The sequence below is a fragment of the Mustelus asterias genome, chromosome 27 (assembly GCF_964213995.1).
Source record: "Mustelus asterias chromosome 27, sMusAst1.hap1.1, whole genome shotgun sequence".
In the NCBI taxonomy this organism is placed as follows: domain Eukaryota; kingdom Metazoa; phylum Chordata; class Chondrichthyes; order Carcharhiniformes; family Triakidae; genus Mustelus; species Mustelus asterias.
Genome location: NC_135827.1, coordinates 8445995 through 8469574, shown reverse-complemented (window position 1 = coordinate 8469574; position 23580 = coordinate 8445995). Strand labels below are relative to the sequence as shown.

The window sequence follows — 23580 nt, the reverse complement described above, 5'->3', positions numbered from 1 at the left end:
GAGACGGAGTGCCGTTCATTGGTGGCGGGATCCTCTGGTCCCGCTACTATCAATGGGAATTCCCATTGAGGCTACCCCACTCCTCTGGGGAACCCGCGGCATGGGGTCTGCCTTCGAAGGCACCAAACAATCTCTTCAGATGCATAGCAGAGTTTTCGCACCAGATTTTCTGAAATGCTGACAAAAAAAAACCCAAGGTGTGGTTTAAGCCATTAGACCAACTTTAAAGGGTGCCCTGATCAGCAAAGTGTTGAAACTTCCCCCACCAGCACGCACCATCCCCACCCCCAAAGGTATTGGGAGATCCTCCCCACTTCCCCCCACTCCTCACAGCTCAATCATTGCGGGCTCCTCCCCACCCATTACACAGTCACCCCCCTTCCCCCCCAATGATACCCAGCAACCACCGCGGCAGGATTGCTGGCGTTCCCCTGCCCCAATGCCAGGTGCGCCCTCCCCCTTCACTGCTCGCTCCCCCATGCCTACAGGTTCCCCATGCCCATGCTTGCAAGTTTCCTCCTCAGTGGCTGCCCCCTTGTCACTGCCAAGTCCCCGCACCTCTTTAAAGACCTTGGGGCTCTCCTCCCAGTACCACCATGTAATGAGACCCCCTCCCCTTACAATCGGGCTCCCCAGAAGGTCTGCCCCGGCACTACCACGTTGGCATTGCCTCGGGTCATTTCCATTTCAAAGCAGCGTCTTTGTCAATGAATGTAAGGGAGTTAGACATTATTCCAGTGTACACTTCTTTCAAGGTTTTGTTCTCATCAACCAGATGCATTGAAATCAAAGCAGAAAAGCTGACAGCACAGACAGACAGGACATGTGGTGACATGTTTCACTGCATTATAATGCGGTCTTCACTGGAAAAGCACTGTAAAGCATGAGAACAAATATGCAAGACTGGTCAATGTAAGGATCAACCTACCTGTAAAAGTTCGAACCCTTTGATGAACCATTCCATTAGAAACACAACAGCAACATTGCAACACAGCATTAAACAGTGTCATTAAAAGATATGAACAGACTTTACACTTGCCTTTCAAAATGCTCCAGACTTCTCAGCAAGCTTTCCATTTTATTCATAAAAAGCTCTCAAACCTGATATGTTTTAACGTGCTTTCAAAGCCTCTCACCACTTGATGAAAATGATGTGCTGGAGGAAATTTTGGTCCCCATTTCAAGTGGGCGACCCAATCTCAATGTGGATGTGTGCGCCTTTACACGCAAGCTATATCAGACAGGCCAGAGGAAGCTAGCACTGGGTCAGAAATGCAGAGGAAAATCCATTTACTCCAAAAGAAATTCAAGTGCGGCCATTTGCACATCAAAACATACCTCAGCACCCAGTCAGAAATTTGGCCCAATAAGTAATTTAAAATAATGAACACCGGACAGAAGACTTTCATATGAACACATTAAGCTTCCATACATTAATATTGAGCATCACAATCTCACCCTTATTACTTCTGCCATTTTATTTTGTTAACCTTCACTCTAACATGTGTTCATTGGAGGAACTAATTCCCCACTTCAAGCCTTTGTCAGAGATGCAGGAAAAAAAACAGTTGCTGGAAATACATTAGGTTGGCCTGACTTTTGCTTTTATTTAATATCCTCCCTCAACGGGAGATCTATCTGCCACCGGTTTATAGCTGAGACCAGGGATGTAGTTGCAAGGCATTACAAACTGGTGCAACATTGTGCTGCCTCACACCACCGTGTGTGCCCAGACTTTGGACAACAAGGAAATCCATTTGGTTCAGAGCAAGAAAACGGAATCAGAACAGTGGAGCTACTTCAGTGTACTTGGCTATATTGCAGCTATTTCTAGTTCCAAAAGTATCTGATTGAAATTCATGGTAATGATACCCTGTCAGTGCAGAAAGTGGTACCCCAGGTGGTGTGTTTGTTGCTGTTCAACTAACCAATTATTTTGTTCCATTTCTGTCTGTCCTGTCAATCTCATGGGGCCTGGGCGCATTCTGCTTTTTATCTTCTTCCATTTTCATCATGTAAGTAATCATTAAAATCTTCATTATACCCCATTGTTAGTCCATTCCATTCCCACGTCCCCCAAATAGGATAATTTGCAAGGACAAAATATCCTTTCAGTTGCTAAAGAATAATTATATTCCATATTACAATTGGATGGAGTGCACCTCGGCTTACATTAATGGTTAATTAGGTGAAGAAAAAGCGATTTTAAAAAAAAAAATCCCTCCCTGACCTATGAACCCAGGCTTGTTTACCTTTGACCTCGAGGATTACTTCCTTTGATGAAAGTTATTGGAGTTCTGTTTTCTTTATTTGTCAATTTGTTTATTAAAAAGAGACAGTACTGCCTTTTCGTAACTCCACAGGCTACCTAATTCAATGCTTAACACGTTTGGTATCTTAGATGTAGTGTTAATAGACACATAATTTGCTTCAGCTATCACATAACTTAAATTATCTAATTCAGTTTGGTGCTGGCCGGCTAATGTTTCATAAACAATTGCAGTAATCAAAAGACTTGCTGTGTTTTTTTTTCATCTTTTTTGAAAAATGGTAGTTAGCCTACCACAAGCACGAAAGTGGTTGATAACTGGATTGAAAGGAGCCCTGTCTCTTTAAGAACAGTTACCATGGTAGAATTTGTTGACATGAATTTGTTTCTGCATGTTCTATCCGGTGAATATAATGCCAAATCTTCTTCACCCTCCTTTTCTCCCCATTATCTTAAAAAATAAACTAGTTATCGCAATGAAATATGAAATGGCTGACAACCTGTAATCAGGCCTCGGTCTGGGATTTCCATTTGGATGTGACTTTGCTGTGTAATTGGTGGAGATTATGCAATATAAATACAAAATTGTAATCCATTTATATAATCACAGTTATTAGTTATAGGTGGCCACTCAGCTGACTTATTCAGATGCATTACTGTGGTGCTGAGATACAGACAGGAGAAAGCTAAACAAAGTAATTATTTTGGTGACAGTTAGTGACCCCAATAAAGTTTTAAGTTTATTTATTATTGTCACAAGTATTCTTACATCAACACTGCAATGAAGTTACTGTGAAAATCCCCCAGTCGCCACACTCCGGCACCTGTTCGGGTACAATGAGAGATAATTTAGCATGGCCAATGCACCTAACCAGCAAGTCATTTGGACTGTAGGAGGAAACCGGAGCACCCGGAGGAAACCCACGCAGACGCAGGGAGAACATGCAGACTCCACACACACACTGACCCAAGCCGGGAATCGAACCCGGGTCCCTGGCATGGTGAGCCAGCAGTGCCACCGTGCCAAGTACTCCAGCCTGTCAATGAAAATAAAAAACATTTTGTGGGAATGTAGCATTGCGATTTTGTTATCTGGGAAATAAATAAGAATCTGCAAGTAAGTGCAGATTTAACAGTTCCTGATTTGACTTCAACATTTGTCTAATTATTTCATCGGAGCATTATAACCTAAAGGAGATAATCCAAGAACATCAAGTAAATGTCATATTCACAGTGCTGTGCTTCCTCATTTATTCCCACTGTCAGTTTCAATACATTCCTAGTCAAGTTTGTTCAAATTCTCCCCAACCAAAATATCAGAATAGCAACCAGACATTTCTGAAAACGCGATAATAATTAGAAGGGGTGACTCACTTAATTTGATGTAAAACGCCACATTTTGATGTTGTTTCTGTTCATTTCCATTGACCTTTGCATCTTCTCTGTAATCCTGTTCTAGGAGTGAACAGTTGAAATCATTGGCCATGATTCCTGTTCCCTGGGTTGTTGTACCGGGGAGGTATCCCGAAGATGTTTTCAGGGACATTCCCTGGAAGTCCTCAACTGAGGTTTGCATGGCAATTGCTTGGGAAGTTCAAACTTCCATTGGGTCGTGACCCTGCAATGGGAACCATCTGGCACTGTGATTTAAATCAATAACTTCAGGTGGTCCTGACTGCCTTACCACAGTAGTAACCCAGAAAAAGTTAGAAGAATTAAGACAACTTATGGACAGCTATAGTACAGTTCCAGTCCGACCTCCCCACCCCTCCCACCCACTCCCGCCGTACTCCTTACTCCTTCCCCCGCAGCCCCCACCCCACGACAACACCCCCCCATCATCTCCCCCCCCCCCCCCCGACCCCCCATCATCTCCCCAAAAGAACACCCCTCCCTCCCCCATTGCCCCCTACACACCCCCATCAATGGAATTCTCAAGCCTGGACCTTTGAACTTACCTACTTTCGAGCAAGTAATGCGACAAAAAGGGGGATGTGACTTCCTTACCTCCGTCTCAAGGTCTCGGGAAGCCACTTCGCCGCAACTTTTTCACCTAGCCTGAGTGGGAAGGTCGGGTGAGAGAGATGCAATTGCATTTTAGGGTAAGTAACTCGGAGCGGTGTCGTAATCCCACTCTGATTGCCACCCAATGGAGGTTAACCATTTGCTGTGTAATGTTCCAAAGAATGTGGCTCCTTGATTCTTCTGCCCTATTTTAATGAGCTCTGTGTTTTATATATACATTTTCCAGTGGATTGCAGCTAATTGTAGTTATTGAAGATGTAGGGGGAGAAAGTGACTTCTTTAGCACCTTTTTAGATGCCACAGAATGCCATGTAGCTCCAAATTAGTATTTGCGGTGCACATGAGAACCTATGTGGTGAAGCACACCAGACATGATAGTGGCACAGTTGTCAGTACGCACAGTGAGTGATTGACAGGAAAGTGCAATCTGTCAGGTCATGACATGAACTAGCATGATTTGACACCAAAGCTGCAGCCAATCTGAGCCTCATACAGCTAATTATATGTTCACGTGACGTGAGAGACTATCCTCTGTCCCACAGCCATCCATCCTCCAACAACTACTTAAAGGGATCAGCAACTACTTACAAGTTCCCGATGTTGCTATAGTTTTACAAGTGTTTATTGCTTTCCATTATTTAAAGTTATAAGTTGAATGATGGGATATGAGTGCATTTTTTTTTTTGCTGACTTTAAGGCTTAGGCTTGTGCACAAACGTGTTGCCCCCAGACTGGATGCACCAGCCAGCATTCCCCTTTAAATGCAGCTTGACTTGGAGGAGGAGTAGAGGCCACACAGAGCAGGACCAGCTACTGGAAGGGGGAGGGAGCTGGAGAGAATCGGGGAAATGGCTTTCAGCAGGAGGTTAGATCCGCCCAGGGTATTCAGGGAATTATTCTCACACCTGAACATCGATGAGGAACACCAGGTGGAAATTTAACTGCTGACAGCAGTCAGGTTTGGGTCAGGTTGCAGGTTAAAGCGTGCCTCCCATTCTTCCATCACTTCAAATTTAACTCTGGATGGCAGAGTTTCATGAACAACAAGAAATCCATTGGCGAAAGGGAGGTGTGAGTGGTCAGATCCAAAGAGATAATTCAATTCCACTGATGTGATGGTTCCAGCACATCTCCCTCAGCAACACCCCACAATTAGACACAGCACCCCAACTCTTTCTATGTCCCAACCACCTCTCCCATCCAACCAAGGACTTTGTCCCTCTCCGAGCAGATGACTTTACCCAAATAAGGAGATACAGTGACGGATATTTAAGGGGATATTTCAGAATACACAGAATAGAAGCATTCTAACAAGAAGAAAAAATTCCAAGGTGAGGACTCACCATCCATGGTTAAGTAAAATACAATTGAAGATGATATCAAACTTAAAGAAAAAAATGTCTAGGCTGGAATTCTGCAGTCTCATAGAAACAAAGAAAATAGGAGCAGGAGGAGGTTATTCGGCTCTTCGAGCCTGCACTGCCATTCATTATGATTATGGCTGATCATCCAACTCAACAGCCTGATCCCACCTTCCCCCTATATCCTTTGATCCCCTTTGTGCTTTATCTAACTGTCTCTTGAAAACGTTCAATGTTTTGGTCTCAACCTGTTTCTGTGGTAATGAATTCCATTGTCTGACTACTCCCTGGGTGAAGAAGTTTCTCCTCATTTCTGTCCTAAACCGTCCACTCTGTATCCTCAGACTGTGACCCCTGGTTCTGGACACCCGCATCAACAGGAACATCCTTCTTGCATCTACCCTGTCTAGTCCTGTTAGAATTTTATCAGTTTCTATGAGCTCTCCCCTCATTCCTCTGAACTGCAGCGAATACAATCCTAACCGACTGAATCTCTCCTCATACATCAGTCTAGCCATCCCAGGAATAAGTCTGTTAAATCTTCTTCTCACTCCTTGTAGAGCAGAAACATCCCTCCTCACATAAAGAGACCAAACCTTCACACAATATTCCAGGTGTGGCCTCACCTGGGTCCTGTATAATTGCATCAAGACATCTCTTCTCCTGCACTCAAATCCTCTTGCTATGAAGTCCAACATACCATTTCTCTTCTTTACTGCCTGCTGCACCTACATGCTTACCTTGAGTCACTGATACATGAAGACACCGAGGTCTCGTTGCACAATCCCCTCTCCTAATTTATGGCCATTCAGATAGTAATCTACCTTCCTGCTTTTGCTACCAAAGTGGGTATGTACGCCTTGTCATTGCTGCCAGCGAGAATTTGACACACAGCCAAATCTCCATTCGCAGCAGCAGGATCAGAGAATCCGGCAAAAATGTGTGGCAGATCAGAAGATTGACCAGAATGTAAAAAACAATATAAAAAAAGAATGACAAAAAAGTTAATGAGGGAAAAATTACAGTACGAGAGAAAGCTAGCTGGAACTATAAAAACAAATAGTAAGAGTTTCTCTCGATAAGAATGAACAAAGTGAGTGTAGATCCTGTAGAAAGTAAGTCTGGGGAATGAATCATGGAAAATAGGGAGATGCCAAATGAATTGAACAAATATTTTGCATTGGTCTTCAATATACAGGATGCAAGTTATATCTCAAAAATAGCTGTAAATCAGGAAATGGAAGGAAGGGAGGAACTCAGGAAAATTACATTCACCAGGGCGGCACGGTGGCACAGTGATTAATACTGCTGCTTCACAGTGCCAGGGACCTGGGTTCAATTCCGGCCTCGGGTCACTGTCTGTGCGGAGTTTGCACATTCTCCCCGTGTCTGCGTGGGTTTCCTCCCGGGTGCTTCGGTTTCCTCCCACACTCCAAAGATGTGCAGGTTAGGTTGATTGGCCATGCTAAATTTCCCCTTAGTGTCAGGGGATTAGCAGGGTAAATATGTGGGGTTACAGGAAGAGGGCCTGGGTGGGATTGTGGTCTGTGCAGACTCGATGGGCTGAATGGCCTCCTTCTGCACTGTAGGGATTCTATGACCAGGGAAATGGTCGTGGCCGAATTGTTGGAGCTGTGAGCTGACAAGCCCCTGAGTGCTGATCGGGTCGAAATGGCGAGAGAGGTGACTGAGGCATTGGTTCTAATTTGTCAAATTTCTCGAGATTCGGGAAAGGTTCCATCAGATTGGAAAGTAGTGAATGGTAACTCCTCAATTCAAAAAGGAAGGGAGACTGAAAACAGGAAACTACATGCCAGTTAGCTGAGCATCTAGAACAGGGAGAGTGTTAGAAGCTATTATTAACAATGTTATAGCAGGGCACTTGGAAAAATTCAAGGTAATCAGGCAGAGTCAACATGGTTTTGCGAAAGGGAAATCATGTTTAACCATTTCAATGGAGTTCTTTGAAGAAGTAATATACGTTGTGGATGTACTGTACTTAGATTTACAGAAGGCATTTGATAAAATGCAATGTCAAAGGTTATTGTGCAAAATAAAAACTCATGGTGTGGGGATAACAAATTGGCATGAATAGAAGATTGGCTAGTTAGACTCCTTTCCTGGTTAGCAAGATGTAATGGTGTGTCACAGGGATCAGTGCTAAGGTCTCAACTTTTGACATCTTATATACATGACTTGGATGAAAGGAGTAAAGGCATGGCTGCCATACTTGCTCATGACACAAAGATAGGTAGGAAAGTAACTTGTGAAGAGGACACAAGGAGGCTACAAAAGGATATTAATAGGTTAGGTGAGTGGGCAAACATCTGGCAGATGGAGTAAAATGTGGGAAAATGTGAAATTGCACATTTTGGCAGGAAAAAGCAAAAAAACATATTATCTAAATGGTGGGAGATTCCAGAACATGAGATGCAAAGATATCTAGGTGTCCCAATGCACAAATCACAAAAGGTACAGCAAGTAATTAGGAAGGCTGATAGAATGTTGTTGTTTATTATGAGAGGAATTGAAAACCAAAGTAGGGAAGTTATACTTGAGTTGTACATGGCAGCAGTGAGACCATCTGTACCCGCCCCACTACCAGCGAGAATGTAGAATTTGGCGCTCAGCCAAAACTCCATTCGCTGCAGCAGCACTGGAGAATCCCAGCCGCAAACAAGGTTGGAGGTTTTCGACACACATCTGGAGTAATCTGTACCGTATTCATCTCTTTTTTAAAGGAAGGTCTGATTTCCAGCCTCAGAGTTTTCCTGGTGGTTCACCTTCTTTCTACCCGGGATTCATCTTCTCTCTTCAACAGTGGGTCAATGATGTTGGGTGACTTTTAAATATGGCATCTGGATAAGATGGTGGTACACACCCCATCCAGCCCACCCCACCACAGAATATTGGGCAAAACCCCACGATGCATAATTAATTCAGCCCGGATGAAAGACATGGCATAATTTTCCATTCACCTCCGCAACAGGAAACACTCCCCATCCCCGGAATTAGTTTGCAATGGGAGAATCCTACCGATATTCCATCCAGTGTTAGGTGTGGTTTTGTGAGTTTAAATAGAGTTCAACTATTCCCTGGGCACTGCCTTTGCCAATCAAAAGTCCATTTGCCAACCAATCAGCACCCTCTTACTGCATAAATTGTCGCTCCCTTCGATATTTGAAATTCTTGTGAATGTATCCTGATGGGTGCAAGAAGAAAATTTTTGACAGCTTTTCCCTTTTTGCATCAATGGCCAATAATTTGGCTGCTTAAGGTCCTCGATCGGTGACAGGGTGGGGAGGCCATTCATAAACCTTCCTGCCACCGATGTGATTGCAGTGGAGGCAGGAAGGCAGTAGGTTAAACCCAACATCATCTCACCTGATTAAATGCCTTCACCTCCTCACCACCAAATTCACCGCAGAAGAGGGCACAAGATTTCACCCAGTGTGTCCAACATGCGAGACACGCAGCAGGCCCTCAGGATATGAGGGTCAGCTGAAGCATACAAATGTTAGATATAAGGTCAGACTGATAGAAGTTGTTGATAGGGGAATGTTGGCAGTGTGGAGATTGGAATAGTGTTTACAGCTACTGATGCAGTTGGGAGGGTGTGACATTTGAAGAGGCATTCACTGAACCGGTCCACTTATGTGAGATCAATGAACTATTTGTGGGAGTTCATCCTTAAGGCTTAACTTTGGCATTGACCTCCTTGACTAGTTACTGCCACTGCCTTTTGAACAGGTATCTGGGAGGTGAGGGGTGGGGGGTGGCAGATATTATTTGTCTCCAATGATAGCGAACACCTTACCTTTGTTCCCATTGAGAATGGGGTATATGTCATGGTCCTGTATCTACGGGAGCAAAAAGAAATACAAGCAAGTTTGGCATGGGGCACTGGAAAACTGTAGAATACACAATTTATGCTCAATTTCCTGTCCAGCTCCAGAATGGCATATAACTTTCTGGGTGCCAGTCAAAGGAGGCAACACATTCTTTGCATGTTTGCAGCCATAATTGTCTGCATCTGCATTCTGACCGAAGGACACATTGAAAAATTCTACTGGGGATGAGTCATTTTCCTAATATTTGCTCGGACATGTAGTAAAATAGCACCAACATAATTTCAGCTTTTTCATTCATTTTCTCAAGTCTGGGTGTATAGAAAAAAAAATATTGGAGGACTGAAATGGCAGTACATTGGATCCATCCGTTCATGATCTGGGAACATTGCAAGGCTCCAATTTCGAATCATTCATTTATGACATATTAATGGAACTTGTACATTCTTTAGTGTTAATTAGTTAGATCATAGATAGTTATTTGACATAAATTCCAATGAGTAAATCCTTCCATCATATTACTCCTCATTCTGCTCTGGATTGGGCAAGGGGAAGCATGAATTATTTATTTATGGATAAGCCCATAATCGCTGTTCAGCCAGCAAGAATTTGACTGAAACTATCTCAAGCTCCGTTCATGTCAGCCTCCAGACAAAGAAAACTCTCAGAGCTCATGTTCTGGGGACCTGGGTTCAAATCCCACCACGGCAGATGGTAGGATTTGAATTCCATGTTCAATTCAACATCTACTGATGACCATGAAACCATTGTTGGTTCACTAATGTCCTTCAGAGAAGGAAATCTGCCATCCTCACCTGGTCTGGCTTACACATGACTCCAGAGCCGCAGCCATGTGGTTGACTTTCAACTGCCCTCGGGAACTGGGGATGGGCAATAAATGCTGGCTAGCCAGTGACGCCCAAGTCCCACGAATGAATAAAAAAAGGATTCATACACAGGTTTCAAGGACAAATGGACATGTTCCAACCCTTTGTACTAACGAACCTCCTTTTATTCACACCGTGTTTAACATTATTCTGAAACGTAATTTAAAAAATAAATCTCAATTCTATTCGGAACATCTCTAACTTATTTTTGAGCAAAGGAACAAGTTATATAATGGCAATCAATCCATTTGTAAACTTGGGAAAGATTTGTACAGGAAATCCAGGAGTCCAATATCATTACATCCAACGAGCAGCAGGCGATCCAAAATAACCATCTCATATTTTATCCATGATAATACTTCGATCTACATGAGTCAACTGGGAAATGGAAGTTACATTGATTCAGGATGGAACAGGGGGTGGCTGCAAGAAAAAAAAGTGTGATATATACAATTCCATTTTATATTCAGAGAAACGCACATCGTTTAGTCATGCATTTCATCTGTCCATTCGCCGAGACTTCTCCTTTGAAGAAAATGAAGTTGGTTCAAACTCAGAATGCAATTAATAGCACCTGCAGTGCAGTTTGTTCAAATTCACGTCAAGGTTTGTGCTGACGAAAGGTTGAAAGTTCAGAATAATACTTACGATTTTAACTACATGGTATCTGGAAGCTGAAAATAGATGAAGTAAAGAATCGGACGTTTCAACTAACAATTCTTGCAAACGCTGCTGTCTACTGCTTTGAGCTTTGCTGTTTTATTGTTTGCACCATTTACATTGATAATGTTACGATCATCTTCTTAATGATTTGTCATAGTTAAAAATAATTACATAGCTGGATATGCAACCTTCTTTTATTAATTAATCCATAACTTTATGGTCATGATTTTGAACAAGTCGAAAATTTACTTTTTCTATTGACAAATCTTCATTAAATCTTCAGCCTCATTCATACATGCTTCTTGAATTGAATATCCAGTTTGTTAACTATTGCCATATCAGTCCTGAGAGGTCACTCTTCACTTGTGGGCTCAAAACTGTTGAGACACTTCAGCAACCTACATTTGTCAAGCCCACATACAGCCGTGAGTTGCCAGACTCAATTTGCTGGAACAATCCACTCATGGGGATCAGAACTTTTCAAGAGCCCATAGTTTAATTGTTCAGAATAATTGACGCTGCCCTTGAATTTGCCAAGCCCTTAAAATATTTCTTTATGCTTGAATGAAGTATAATGGTCCACAGAATTTCTCCTGCGAGTGAGAGTTCCACCAACCCCTCCTTCTGCTAAAGAATTTCTCTGCCAGAAGTTCTGGACAGGAGTCGGCAGTTTCAAACTTTTTCCACTGTTCAAAAGTTAGATGATGATAATGTCCCTCAGTCAAACTCCGAATACTTGGCCAACTTTGTACTGAGTTGAATCCTAAAGTGATGCACGATTGCTGTGCATTAGATGATACCAGCTGAGTGTTGGCGGATTCCACAATCCAGAGACACAGCATTGGAATAATTTATCGATCCAAGGCTGCTTTACAGGCTGGTCTCACTGAGGAAAGATTAAGAAATAGGCTGTCCACAATTGGTTGGTGTCTCTATCCAGACATAAAGTCTGACATATGGAGCACAAAAGGTGGGTTGACACTGAAGTGTTTGTGATTTTTCTTTCATTTTTCACTGCTGGGACACATGGAGTTGGTTCCTCTTGTTTTGCCTACTTTGCCTGAAGCATCTCTCATAATTTCAGCCAGCCCTTAGTAACACTGGACTTTCGATTTCAGACTGCATGTATTTCGAGCTGGATTTAGCATCCAGTCATCACTTGACTAATACTGAAAATCCTGTATTGAAGTTTCCTCCACACTCTTGTTGCAACTTAGTTTACATTAAAATTGTTCATCATAAGCTTTTTGCTTTCTTCGATTTTTTTTTAGAAGAGAAAACTTCTACAGTTCTTGCAAATTGGAAAGGTTTGTAAAATTAAAGAAAAAGATTAAAAATGCATGAAACAAATTATAACTGCACTACAACTTAACAGTCTCTGTGAGTCCTGATGAATACTAAACTAGATGCTGGTGTTCAAGCCAATAAATTAATCCATTAACCCAAAGAAATTGGTCTTCAGTACCAGTACTGTTGTTGCCTCTTTGTAGCTTCTAAATAAATTTTCTCCATTAATCAATCCCCGGTATCCAGATCCCTTTAAAATGTCTGTTGCTTTGTAGTGTTTCCATTCATCTAGTTCAATTAGCACAGTTGTAGTGACCTGGTTTAGATGTTTAGTTTGTTGTACTGAATGCAGTGTAAACATGTGCATGTGTGTGTTTCAAGTTTCATCAGTAGCCTTGGCACATTTCAAATTGTACACTGAAATACTCACTGTATGCATTGTGATATGATGCTTTCTTTTGAAACGCTATTTTGAGAAGTATCTACTCGTGGAAAAGAATACGGCCCAATCCCTGGTAAGATCAACCAAGAGCATCCAATCATAAGGGAGGAGAGTGATCTTGCCAGACGCGATTCGGTCATTAAAAATGTATTTTCCAGATGTCGTATGTGAGAAGTATCGTTATTAAAGCTCAGATTCAGGCCTGTGTTCATAGGTTAATTTGGGTAAATAGACACTTGTGTTAAAGTTTCTGGCTCAGAAATTGCAAGACAAGTTATGGCACATTCATAGTGGATGTCAATATCGATGCATTAAAAAATGTCGCAATTTGTGCCGACAAAATTGCAAATTGCCACAAATTGCTGGATAATTTGTGTTGCTCGACCTGTTACCTTTCAAAAACAGCAGCTTGCCAATGAAGCTCCTCATTTACATTCATTGAGTGTCAAGAAATTTGCTGGATTGGTGCTGTAAATTTCAAATTTTTGCCTTATTTTTCATTTTTGTGCCTGTTCAGTCTCTCCCAATCCCTCCTCTCTTTGTTTCCCTATCTGTACTCTAATTAACCCCGATTTCTTCCCTCTCATTGGCTTTGTTTCTTTCTCGACCCTTTTAATTTCACTGCTTGAGGTGATGGACCTTTGGACCTGACATTTGTGAGGTGCTGGATGGCCTTGTTGCTCCTTTATCAACGTGCATTTCCAGCAGTTTGTGGTGTGAAAATTATATGATTTGAAGAGTGAGGTGAAAAAGAAAATCCAACTTACAGTGCTTGCCCCCAGATGCAACACTAAAGCGAATGCTGGGGCCATTGTAGTGTATGGGTTACTGGCTTTGAAACTGAGCTGTGGAGTAATGGGCTGCAATGCTAACTTCATTCTTTTTCCACAACTGTAGCAGCCATGAACTTATTTACCATCAATTTATTTTCTTTATTTAAATGTTTTGACATCTCTGCTGTAATAGCAGAGGAAGGAATTTCAAACGAGCATTATCTGCATTTGTATCCATTGCTACCACAGCACGGTTTCAAAGTCCCTCGCGATTAGCACTTTAAATAATCTTGTCTGCTTGTCAGTTTTTTTGCACCTTTTCATTATGTGCCACGAATAATTCTTGTTACTTTTTTGTCTTCGTAGCCTATCAGTAAAACAGAACCTCTTCTTTCATTCTGTGTTTTAAGGCTAGTGTATGAAGATGAAACATAAAGTGCCAGTGTAGTTTATCACTCTGTAAAGCAGCTTGTCAATAGCTATCATTTTTTTTGATGTGGTGAGAATTCAGTTTGCACAATAACATTCTAGATTGTGGGTTCCACAAAAATATCAAGTAGTCTTTTAATGGTGACGAGATAATTTAACCAAAAGATAGGAACATGACAGTAAAGAAGGAATAAAAAGCAGTCGCTGGAATACTCCTGAGGGTGCATGAAAGAGACAGTATCGTTTTGAAGGGACTACAATGGTCATTGCCATCATAGGTGCCATAAGGCTTTCCTGCTGTCCCATTCTTTCTGTTAACTACTATCAAATCTGGCCATTTGGCAGTCACCCCCTATATCTTCCCTAACAGAGTTACATAATTTCATCAGATGTCCTTAAAATATTTTGATTTTGAACCTTGAGGTCATATTAAGAGGTTACAAGGTCATAGAATCCCTACAATGAGGCCATTCGGCCCATTGAGTCTGCACCAACCATAATCACACCCAGGCCCTATTCCCATAACCCCACATATTTACTCTGTTAATCCCCAGACACTCAGGTCAAGTTAGCATGACCAATCAACCTAATCTGCACATCTTTGGACTGTGGGAGGAAACCAGAGCACCCGGAGGAAATCCACACAGACGCAGGGAGAACGTGCAAACTCCACACGGACAGTGACCCGAGGCCAGAATCGAACCCAGGTCCCTGGCGCTGTGAGGCAGCAGTGCTAACCACTGTGCCACCGTGCCGCCCCGGTTGAACAGCAAGGTCACACAGGAAGATGCTTTGTGATCCAAGAGCCTATTGACTTGACTCTTCCCCCTTTATGGAAGAGGGAGAATCCCATCATGGGTGGCACGGTGGCACAGAGTTTAGCATTGCTGCCTCACAGCGCCAGGGACTTGGGCTCCATTCCAGGCGTAGGTGACTGTCTATATGGAGTTTGCACATTCTCCCCATATCTGCGTGGATTCCCTTCAGGTTTCCTCCTGTGGTTTCCTCACACAGTCCAAAGATGTGCAGGTTAGGTGGATTGGCCATGGTAAATTACCTCTGAGTGCCCTAAAATGTGTAGATTAGTAGGATTAGCAGGGTAAATACGTAGTGTTACGGGGAAAGGCCTGGATAAGATTCTCTTTCGCAGAGTTGGTGCGGACTTGATGGGCCAAATGGCCTCCTACACTATAGGGAATCTATGATTGCTTAGAGAACAGTAACTACCAATTAATTGAATAATAATCACCTGATGCCAAAATAATTGGAGCCTTTCTGGGATCAGCAAGTTTAGTTTATAAGACAACAAGGTTTATTTTGGGGCGGCATGGTAGCACAGTGGTTAGCACTGCTGCTTCACAGCTCCAGGGACCTGGGTTCGATTCCCGCCTTGGGTCACTGTCTGTGTGGAGTTTGCACATTCTCCTCGTGTCTGCATGGGTTTCCTCCGGGTACTCCGGTTTCCTCCCACAGTCCAAAGATGTGCGGGTTAGGTTGATTGGCCAGGTTAAAAATTGCCCCTTAGTGTCCTGAAATGTGTAGGTTAGAGGGATCAGCGGGTAAAATATGTAGGGATATGGGGGTAGGGCCTGGGTGGGATTGTGGTCGGTGCAGACTCGATGGGCTGAATGGCCTCTTTCTACACTGTAGGATTTCTATGATTCTATGATTTTGGAGATAATTTCAGAAATAAAGAAATTAACATTTTTGTAAATATTAGTCTTGCTAATAATCTAATATTTTCTAATGTATAGCAGAAAGAAACTAGATTATTCACCCGAGAGAGAGAAGAAGAATGTAGTTATTTCAGATCAGTTCTTGTACAGCAACTGGTGGCAATCCTAAACACATAATTCTGAGATGGTTTTTGAACTGGAACATATGCTTTGTTTCAAAAATTCAACTAATTTTATTTTTTGAAGTGTTACTCATAGTGAATCTTCATGCCACTCAAGTGACAGGTAATTACCATCTCCAATAAGAGATAATTTACCCATCTCCCCTTGACAATCAGCGGCATTTCCATTGCTGAATCTCCCACCATCAATATCCTGGGGGGTTACCATTGATAATAATTGAACTGGACCAGCCACAGAAACACTGTGGTTACAAGAGCAGTTCTACTGTGAGTAGAACTGTGGGTAGCCTTCTGACTACCCAAACACTGTCCACCAGCCACAAAGCACAAGCCAGGAGTATGACGGTGGCACAGTGGTTAGCACTGCTGCCTCACAGTGCCAGGATCCTGGTTTCGATTCCCGGCTTGGGTCACTGTCTGGGCGGAGTCTGCATGTACTCCTGTGTTTGGGTGGATTTCCTCCAGGTGCTCCGGTTTCCTCCCACAGTCTGAAAGATGTGCTGGTTAGGTGCATTGGCCATGCTAAATTCTCCCTCTGTGTACCTGAACAGGCGTCAGTGTGTGGCAGCTAGGGGATTTTCACAATAACTTCATTGCAGTGATAATGTGAGCCCACTTGTGACACTGATAAATAAAATTTTTAAAAACTTTAATAAAACTTTCCTAGAGTATTTGCCAAAGCCTGGTTGAGTGCAGATCCAAGAACACTCAAGAAGTTCACATTGTCCAGGTCAAAGCAGCTCATTTGATTAGTGTCCCAGCTGCCTTTTTGAATGTCCTTGTTCTTACTGAGTAATTGAGATGTCAAGATTTGATACTATCAGCACCAATAGGAACATGGATTTAAACTTGTGTATCCCTGAAGATTTGTATGTATCCCACTACAAATCAAAATATAGACAACCATGCTTTAACCTAAGTCTTTGCATCACTGGCTACTGTACCAATGTGAACATTCATTGTGTCCACATGAATCATTCTCACTGTAAGTCAGAAAGAGACATAAAATAGGAATGTATCAGATAAACAATATCGCAGCCCATTTCTGATTAGCACCAAATTTTGAAAAATGCCATAAACTATTCCCTCCTTCCTATCCCCAGTCTTCTCCTTTGATATATAGTGATCTAAAATTTGGCAACAAAATCGAAAGCAAAAACTGTAAAATGGTATGAATCATAGATTCTCCAGTGCAGAAGGAGACCACCTGGCCTGTCGAGCCTGCACCTACAACAATCCCAGCCAGGTCCTGTCCTGTCCCCGTAACCGCACATATTTACCCTCCTAATCCCCCTGACATTTAGGAGCAATTTATCATGGCCAATCAACCTAACCCGCACATGTTTGGACTGTGGGAGAAAACTAGAGCACCTAGAGGAAACCCACGCAGATACAGGGAGAATGTGCAAACTCCACACAGACAGTGACCCAAGCCGGGAGTCGAACCCGGGTCCCTGGTGCTGTGAGGCAGCAGTGCTAACCACTGTGCCACTGTGTTACCCCATCGTGCCAGCGTACCACCCATTGTGCCACCATGCTGCCCAAACTTAAATTCAATGAGAGAGCTGTATTTAGTACGACAAATTCATTTCATTCTGGATATTTACGGGGGATACAACTCTTCAGTGTTATTCCAGAGGTGTAAGTTTAAAGTTTATTTATTAGTCACGAGTAAGGCTTACATTAACACTGCAATGAAGTTACAGTGAAAATCCCCTAGTCATCACACTCCGGTGCCTGTTCAGGTCAATGCACCTAACCAACACATCTTTGGACTGTGGCAGCTGGAGCACCTGGAGGAAACCCATGCAGACACGGGGAGAATGTGCAAACTCCACAGACAGTGATCCACGCCGAGAATCGAACACGGATCCCTCACGCTGTGAAGCAGCAGTGCTCGCCACTGTGCTGCACATCATGCCACCGTACCGCCCATTGTGCCACCGTGCCGCCCATAGTGCAGCTAGTGTAGGAAGTAGTCTTCCGAGAGGATACTGTCTCTTATTATTGCAGTGACTTCATAGGTTTCAATCACCTCCTCAGAGGTATTTCAGGGTCAACGTAAGCTACAGTTTGCAGCTGCAAAATGTGACGTGTCACTAAGCTGTTAATAATGTGCTTGTCCATTTACAGATCGGGGAGCAGTGCTCGATGGGGGCAACAGAGCTTCCGGGGGAACGACTGCCTCACTATGGCTACTGGTGATACTCTTCGTCCACTTCCTCTTCAAATTTTGACGTGGCACGGCGCCATTGAACAGCGCACTGCCTCTAACCCGAACAGAACAAATAAACTTTATCCTGCACAGGTTGTGCACAGGCTGTAAAACATCGCGTATAGGTTCTGTGCTGACGAGTATTTGTTTTTGTGAGTCCATACTGGTATTTCCCCTCTGTTGGCTGCAGAGCGCTGGTGCATAATTGCTGTCAAAAAAATACTGTTAGTTCAGTTACTGTTGATTTTCCACTTTTTAATCCTCCATGTTTTAGCTGATGTAGTGTTTACATATTTTATGCTTTTAATGATGTTTATTTATGCAGGTGTTCCTCATCAACCTTTCCCCTCACATACGTAAAGCTGTCTGTGGTTTTACTGGGTGGATGATATACTTTAACCTGTATACTATTCGTAGGCTACCAGATAAATAATGTAATATGCCTGTAGACCATTGGCTAATTAACAGGTGGATTGTCGCCCATTGGCTGGCTAAATGAACATCAAGCAGATAATCTGCACACTTATAACAAAAGGCGCAGTTTTGCATTAAAGTTTAAGGATCTTTATCTTAGAGCGATTCTATTCCAGAAGTATTTCTCACTAACATTTAGGCCCATATTGACTATTGCCATCATATATAAATTTGTGGAACAAAAACTAATAAAATTGTATATGTCATGTACGTTAAAGTAAATATATAACTCTTTAGTTTCCATTATGATTGTGTATTATGTGGGCACATAACCATAATTCTGCACTTTGAGTCCAATATACTTATAAGATTTGCTGAAGGCTTTTCCTGCACTGCGGTGAACTAGGCCCGAGTTAACAACCAATCACAGGAGAAGTGGAGGGCCATTTGAACTGCATTCTGGGAAGGCCTTTCCAGCACGCTGTGTATTTGGTGTCTCCTAGTTTATATGTTACTAGTTTCGAAAAAAGGGAAGTCATGTGATTGCTTAAAGCTGCAGTATCCCTTTTATTTTGTTGGCATGATGCATTTCTATAAGAACAAATTAAATGTATACAATGGTACCCGTTTAAAAACTATTTCTGGCTATGTGAGATTTTGTTCCAATTACTTTTTTTTTGTCGCGGAAGTCAGCCTGGGATGATTCTAGAAAGGACGCTGCAGGTTTTGCACTTCTTGCCGCTGTTTATTTCCATTTCCAGCCGTAATTGTTTACTTTTCATTGCTTAGAACCTCACGGGGTTGACAGTGTAATTAATTGTTTTATTCAGCACGCCTCAGGCAGCAGCTTGTTGTGTTCTCCACTCACATAGTGCTTTCCACACGATACCAGTTCCACGAATGCGACAGAGCAGTTAATTTTTTTATTCCTTTAAAATGTTACCGCGCAATGGAGGAACTGAGCAGAGTCCAGAGCTAGGACAATTAACAATCATCTTTAATTAGAAATGGTGAGCATGGTATTCGCAGGAACTGCTAGGTAATGGGCGAGGGGTGTGGAGGATCTTGCTGATGTTATCCCTAAAGCAACTTTGCTGTTGGAATCTTTCCAATTGATGAAACTGCGAAGTGAAATTGGTTGCGTTGGTTTTCAACTGTCAAAACTGAGGCACCTGATTGGAATGTTCTGATTGCATTCCTGCGAAAACTTGCATGAAGGTCATTCGTCCTTTGGGGGTAGGAGGTACGGTGTCAGAGGGAAATGGTGTGTTGGCTAAGAACCAGCGAGATCATTTAAAGTTCAGGCGATTGGAACCCCTAATATGAGTGAGTCAAGTGTGTCTCTCACCACACTGCAAATCATCCAAATTAAACTGAAAGACTCAATGCTAGCTTCTGAAGTGTAAATCCAATGTGCGCTACAAATAACATCAGTGTTTCCTAAATTAAATAAGCAAAAATCAACTTAGATTTCATCAATCAATTTTTCACCCCTCTTGCACCTTTGAGTTGGAACGTTTCACAGGGATGTTAATCCAATGAATGGTCTCTGAGAGTTAGTCTCTATGTATAAGCTTGAGTTATCTGGAAGAAATATCATCAAGCTTACAGAATAAAACAGACACTGCATAGGAATGGTAAAGTATATTTAAATTTACTTTTAAAAAATACCTTAAATTTAATCTACATTTGGTTATTTCAGAGCCATGAGGACAATTTGAACTGTATAAAAATTGCTAATGAAATTCTAATACAAGATATAATTGCGACCATTCTCTGATATTATTTGCTTCCGTTCTTTGAGGATGAAAGATTTTTCTTTTGACTTTCTGGGCCACAAACATGTTTTTGTCACATGTCAAATGGCTTTTGGCAACAGAAAAGGGAACAATCCTGAATGTTATGAAACGCAATGAGACCAAGTTTCATGTGGCCAACAGTGCCTGCAGAGTGAAAGGAAGGAAGTTGGAATTAAACTAGACAACCTTTCTTTTTTGGTAAGTTTTATATTTTCTGCTCTTGCTGTTTTTCACATCATCCTGCACCCCCAAACAGCTCCCAACCGGCTTAAATGACAAGCCAAACACCAGCTTCCAGGCCACTGTCAAAGCCACTTTGTACCTAATGATTACTAGATGTGCATAGCAAAGTTGCCTAGGGTTGCTATGTAGTGATGTTTCATCCAGTTACAGGTCCCAATGATTGTCCCAACAATTCTTTGTGACAACAGTATAGAACCATAGAATCCCTACAGTGTAGAATGAGGCGAGTCTGCACCGACTCTTCGAAAGAGCATTTCATAAGGCCCACCCCCCTCCTGCCCTATCTCTGTAACTCTGCGCAATTACCATGGCTGATCCAACTAACTTACACATCTTTAGACATTAAGGGGCAATTTAGCATGACCAATCCACCTAACTTGCACATCTTTGGAGTGTGGGAGGAAACTGGAGCACCCGGAGAAAACCCACGCAGACACGGAGAGAACGTGCAAACTCCACACGGACAGTCACCCAAGGCCGGAATCGAACCAAGGTCCCTGGCACTTAGGCAGTAGTGCTAACCACTGTGCCACCGTGCCACCCATAATTAAGAACTTGTCATGTGACAAATTACATGTACTGACTCTCTCCTATCAATCCATGCTGCCTTTAGAAAAAGAGTTTAATCTGGAATCTATCCTGTTGATATAACATCTGGTTTCTGGCTAACTTCAACCCTCTCAGCTCCAATAATTTTGGAAGGTAATTCAAAAAAGACCAAGATCCAACAGGATCTTGATCAATTGGGCCTGTAGGCTGATGAATAGCAGGTGATGCATTTTGATAGATTGAACCAGGGCAGAACTTACTCAGTTAATGGTAGGGCGTTGGGGAGAGTTACAGAACAAAGAGATCTAAGGGTACAGGTTCATAACTCCCTGAAAGTGGAGTCACAGGTGGACAGAGTGGTGAAAAAGGTATTCAGCATACTTGGTTTCATTGGTCAAAACATTGAATACAGGAGTTGGGACGGCTTGTTGAAGTTGTATAAGACATTGGTAAGGCCACACTTGGAATACTGTGTACAGTTCTGGTCACCCTATTATAGAAAGGATATTATTAAACTAGAAAGAGTGCAGAAGAGATTTACTAGGATGCTACCAGGACTTGATGGTTTGAGTTATAAGGAGAGGCTTGATAGACTGGGACTTTTTTCTCTGGAGCGTAGAGGGCTGAGGGTTGATCTTATAAGAGGTCTATAAAATAATGAGGGGCATAGATCAGCTAGAAAGTCAATGTCTTTTCCCAAAAATAGGGGAGTCTAAAACTAGAGGGCATAGGTTTAAGGTGAGAGGGGAGAGATACAAAAGTGTATCGAGGGGCAATTTTTTCACATGGAGGGTGGTGAGTGTCTGGAACAAGCTGCCAGAGGTAGTAGTAGAGGCAGGTACAATTTTGTCTTTTAAAAAGCGTTTAGACATGGGTAAGATGGGCATAGAGGGATATGGGCCAAATGTGGGCAATTGGGACTAGCTTAAGGGTTTAAAAAAAGGGCGGCATGGACAAGTTGGGCCGAAGGGCCTGTTTCCATGCTGTAAACCTCCATGACTCTATTATATCATAATGTAGAGGTCTTCCATTGGACCTGAGTCCCCTTGTTGCTGCCATTGGTTCACTCCCAGAAAATGGAGTCCCTGCTCACAAGGAACCACTTAATGAACTTCAGTTACCTTTGGGCATGTAAGACAATGAACAGTTGCGCAAATTCAACTATAATTATTTACAACAACCCTTAAGTTCCAAATTAAAGCCTCACAGAGAAATCTTCAATAATGTTGCGCATTGCTATTCGTCACACTGATGTCATCCGTCAGCAACGCGTTATTGAACTCAGTTGGAGCATGTTTGGTACGGGGGACAAAAATTCACGCAGCTATTATTGGTCAGTCTGCTGTTTGGCTTCTTCTGAATCTTCAATATTTTTAGGAAATCTCCTTCTGACTTTGGTGATCCTCTGGACTGTTGATATGAGGATTTCTGAAGCTAAATCGTTCTCATCATTCTTCCATTTTGTGTCATTCTGCCCCTTCTGGTTGTTTGATTTATAGCCCTTTGTTTTCAATGTTCCTCGAGGTGATATCCAGTAATTTTCTCAAATATGTCACCTTACAATGCGTGGCATGCAACGGCAATCATGGTTTTCTATTTGTTGAAGATGTTTAAAATCTGATTTTGGAGATGCTTACTGTCCTATAATCCCCATTGATGTAATATTTCGGGTAATTTTCAGAACTTGTTCCATCAGCTGTCTATGACTTCAGATACAGCAGTGTGAAGAGTAATAGCAGGTAGAACAGTCTGGGGAAATGGCAAAGACTTTTATAGCATTCATCTTCGTGTTACCAATTGGCATAAAGTGCCAGTTGCTTTGCAGGTGCATTTGATTCCTTGCTAGAAAGAATGTTGACCAAGGTTCTTTCCATCTGTCATGTTCATTGAACTTGATTGAGATTTATTCTCAATTGTATCAGCACAAGGTAGCAAGATGCTCTATGTCAATGAAAAGGACAATAAAAAAGTGTTTAAATTTTACCTGATTCAGGCACCAGTCCAGACACCAGTTCCACAGCAGCTGTAGAGAATTCCTCAGGCCTAGCAATCCTGATCTTCCCACTAAAATAAATTCATGGCTGGGTTTCTTGAGGAACAAATGCGCAAGTTGTAAAATGTTTTCTGCATTTTTACATCAACTATAATTTAGCATTTTTTTCGTTACTGCCAATCTGCAATGTAGACATGAATCAGTCCAAAGGATGTTCATGTGATGTCATAGAAACATACAAACTAGAAGCAGGAGTAGGCCATTTGTCCCTTTGAGCCTGACCTGCCATTCATTTGATGATGGCTGATCATCAAATTCAATATCTTGATCCCGCCTTCCCCTCATATCCCTTGATCCCATTAGCCCCAAGAGCTATATCTAATTTCTTATTGAAATCACGCAACATTTTGGCCTCAACTACATTCTGTGGTAGTGAAGTCCACACATTCACCACTCTCTGAGTGAAGAAATTTCTCCTCACCTCATTTCAAAAAGTTTATCCCTTATCCTCAAACTATGACCCTT

General features: G+C 42.3%; 1 protein-coding gene across 3 annotated transcripts in view; it reads left to right on the top strand.

Annotated features, from left to right (window-relative positions):
- Positions 1 to 19108, top strand: part of LOC144479846 (opioid-binding protein/cell adhesion molecule-like) — a 1112572-nt gene extending 1093464 nt beyond the window's left edge. For 2 of the 3 annotated variants that reach the window (XM_078198839.1, XM_078198838.1), the window contains 2 exons: positions 12325 to 12360; positions 17976 to 19108. In XM_078198839.1, the coding sequence (XP_078054965.1) occupies positions 12325 to 12360; positions 17976 to 18079 (140 nt within the window). In that variant the 3' untranslated portion in view covers positions 18080 to 19108. The remainder of the gene's footprint in view (positions 1 to 12324; positions 12361 to 17975) is intronic. The other variant, XM_078198840.1, reaches the window with a different exon arrangement.
- Positions 19109 to 23580: the final 4472 nt, after the last annotated feature.